The sequence below is a fragment of the Cryptotermes secundus genome, unplaced genomic scaffold (assembly GCF_002891405.2).
Source record: "Cryptotermes secundus unplaced genomic scaffold, Csec_1.0 scaffold1120, whole genome shotgun sequence".
NCBI lineage: Eukaryota > Metazoa > Arthropoda > Insecta > Blattodea > Kalotermitidae > Cryptotermes > Cryptotermes secundus.
Window position 1 is genome coordinate 1 of NW_019729911.1, and position 3,469 is coordinate 3,469.

The following is a 3,469-nucleotide window of genomic DNA, read 5'->3' on the forward strand; positions in this document are numbered from 1 at the left end:
AATAGGGCACTAGCTTTCAATATTGCGACAGGTATCTCATCATAATCATGGGAGTATTTGGCTTTTAATATCTAACCATCCATCTCATTAGCTATGTAACTGCGTAAATTACTATCCAATTAAAAAACACAGGATTATCTCAAAAAGTAGACACTTGCCAAGCGGGAGATTTATTCCCCGCTTGTGTGAAGCCTGCCACTTGGAAGCGGCGCTGGAAGGGCTGGGGGGAGGGGGGGGGCGAACCACACCCGATCCTTAGGGCCTATAAGTGGTGATATTCGTGATCTGTATCACATAATGTAGGAGAATGGGTTGGGGTGACAGGTAGGTCACATGATGGAGATACGGAAATACAGACAGAATGTGTGCGAAGAGACCCAAGAGGACGAACTGCATGGGAGACCAAGCAGTAAATGGTATGATAATGTTATAATGGATATTAGATACAAATGTATGGACTACATTCGACTAGCTCAGGATAGGGTCAAATGGAAAGCTGGGACTTCTTTGGCTGCAGTAGCAAAATTAACTTTCCACAAAAAGCAGGAAATTTCATTACCAGATAAGCAAATGGACCATGATGTTAGCTACTTAGTACTGCTATTAATTTCAAGGTGAACCTAACGTATACTTCAGCCGGAATGGCTCAGTCGGTATAGAGACTGGCTACGGGCTGGGTGACCAAGGGTTCGGAGTTCGAGTCCCAATAGGGTCAAAAATTTTCTCTCCTCTACGTCGCCCAGTCCGGTTCTGGGGCCCACCCAGCCTCCTATCCAATGGGTACCGGGGGTTCTCTCCCTGGGGTAAAGCGGCCGGGGCGTGAGCTGACCACTCACCTCCAACTAGTGTCGAGGCCAAGAAAATTTGGGTCTATACATCCACTCTCCCATACATCTTCTTGGCGTAGTGCTCAATTAGTTAAGCACAGGGACAACTTTTTTGCTTGGTGAGGGGTGGAGTCCAACTGGGTCCACTCGGCACGGCGGCCACTGATTGGCATATTGTAGCCTGCCCCGGGTGATTATGTTGATGGAGAAATTGGTGGAATGAAGATTGGCAGGGGAAACCGAAGTACTCGGAGAAAACCTGCCCCAGCGCCACTTTGTCCACCACAAATCCCACTTGACCAGACCCGGGATCGAACCCTGGCCGCCGCGGTGAGAAGCCAGCGACTAACCTCCTGAGCTATGGCGCGGCCAAGGTACAGCTTTACATTTACATAATGTATACTACGTCACAAAGCAATCGCCATCGTGTACAGTATCATGAGTACGCATGTGTTGATCTGTAACTGCTGTCACAGGTGGGCTCTGCAGTGATTGGTATTGTCGGCGCCGCGTGTCTGGTTTCTACTGTCACCTGGCTCGGGAAGAGATTCTTGTCCCTGGTCTCCCTAGCAGGAAACGGCGCCTCCTGTCTGCTGCTAGGGATCTACAGCTATGTGGTGTTGAGGCCGGGTGGAGCAGACCAGCTCTCGGCGACATGGCTGCCTCTCTCGCTCATCATTGTACTCTCCTTCTGCAGCAGCGTAATGTTCGAGATACCATGGATGATGCTCAGCGAAGTCTTCCCCTTCAGGTAGGAAGAAGTGCCTCCCAAACTGGATTTACCTTGTCGACAGTTTCATTATGCTGAAATGCAAATTAACTGGATTAGGAAAGAATACAGCTAAGAAGGAACACAGTTAACACTCACAGAGACGAGATTTAGGATCATGATTATATTTTCTAATACTAACAAGTAATAAGACAGGTCTCTAAGGGATTCAAGCCGTTGTATTGCGTGAGAGCAGAGTAAGCCGTGTTCATGTCTGTACTTAGACTTATTTTCTGTGAAAGAAATGCGTGAATCAATTTAATAGCTTCCAAAACATAATTCTTCTCTCAGAATTACTGTTTTTTATATTTTTCCATCGTCGAGTAGTCCAGAGACTAGAAAACACGACGTTCGGGAAACTGGATCTGTTTCCGTCCTCAGGTAAGGGAGAAAGATATCTACTCAGCTGGGTCCCTTAGAACGAGCTAATCTCTATCACTAGATAAGTCCAGTTAGGCTGACACAGGTATTTAATCACCTGAGACCGGGCTAATTTGGAGGGATATAACAAGAAAATATGCAATAAAAATTGTGATATAGCATGCATAGGCCTTGAACTAGGATAGAAAATGAGGTAGAAATTTATGTTACAAACCTAGCCAACAAAGCCAAGCGCATGGGCGCCAATTCAGAGAAATAGAAAAAATGTGAAGACATTTAGTTTCACTCTTGTGAAAAAAAGAGAAAAATTAGAGCCCACTTAAAAGACGAAAGTTTGTTTGCAGTGACGCAGACTGCTAGACGTAAGAGAGAAAGAATTTTGTTTGTAGAAGGAGACATGGAGATGTGCACACTCATTTCTTACATCTTCATGGTGTAGTGCTTAATTAGTTAAGCACCGAGACAACTTTACTTTGCCTTTGCATAATGTGTATAGTTATATATTATTTTAGCTGCTGCTGCCTTTTTGGTTCCTTCATGTTTACACCATTCGGATGTAGGTTGTGTTGCTGACATCATTTGGATACAAGCTGCCTCTGTCTTCAGGGTTGAAGTGTCCAGGATGGGTGACTTTCTGTGTATATACATGTATAACTTTATGTTCAGAGAGAAAACGTGGAGGGGGAGGCAGTGCCTTCTCCAGGCTGGTAGAGCAGTGGACAGGGAAGGCTGTGAAAGGAAAGGAAAGGAAAGGAAAGGAAAGGAAAGAATTGTCCTCTTTAAGGGTTACAGAGTGGAACAAAAAGTCATTGCCAAGCAGTCACCCAGCCAAGGGCTAGGATATAGACTTCAGATGTTAGAAGTTGCTCCTGTAATATCAAAGCAAGTATTTGCAATCTGATGAAAGGCAGGCAGTACCATATTACATTGATGATAGGGAAATTGAAACTTTCCTGCACACTAATATGTTCATTTACTTATAGTTAATTCTGTAAAATGAGACACTAATAATGCATAATTTACATCGTGTACTTAAACTTTAAACTTGTACCTGATGAGATTGATATATACCAGTGTGATCCACACTCTGAGAGGGTTGCACTTCCTTGCCCTCACTGTTATGAGAGCAGTCTGAGATACGTGTTGCTGTGGCCCGCTCCAGCAACAGCACAAATAGTGCCAACATAATGCCAAAGGCATATAAACTCAGAATAGGAGCAACCTGGAGAAGCTGAACACTTCCTTCAAACTTGCTAGATGGATGATCACGTTTTTCTTCTTGTTTCCAGAAATGTGATGGGTGTCGAATCATGAGTATATTCAGAATTCCACTCTCACGTAGACGCAAGATGCTAAGGACAGATATAAAGAATGTATCTACTGGCAAATATCTCTTTAAATTATCTGTACTTCTCATTTAACTGGTCTGCTATATTGAAATCAAGATTGTTAGCAGAAACTCTTTGACCAAGAGAAAATAAATATAAAAATA

At 43.8% G+C, this 3,469-nt stretch overlaps 1 protein-coding gene across 8 annotated transcripts in view; it reads right to left on the reverse strand.

Moving 5' to 3' along the window:
* Positions 1–1,147: 1,147 nt before the first annotated feature.
* The window catches only part of LOC111865832 (glutamate receptor ionotropic, kainate 4), a 27,425-nt gene continuing 25,103 nt past the window's right edge, over positions 1,148–3,469 (reverse strand). For 7 of the 8 annotated variants that reach the window (XM_023854172.2, XM_023854173.2, XM_033751984.1 and 4 more), the window contains exons 7-8: positions 3,029–3,329; positions 1,148–1,631 (exon numbers count right to left, since the gene is read on the reverse strand). In XM_023854172.2, the coding sequence (XP_023709940.1) occupies positions 1,575–1,631; positions 3,029–3,329 (358 nt within the window). In that variant the 3' untranslated portion in view covers positions 1,148–1,574. The remainder of the gene's footprint in view (positions 1,632–3,028; positions 3,330–3,469) is intronic. The other variant, XM_033751983.1, reaches the window with a different exon arrangement.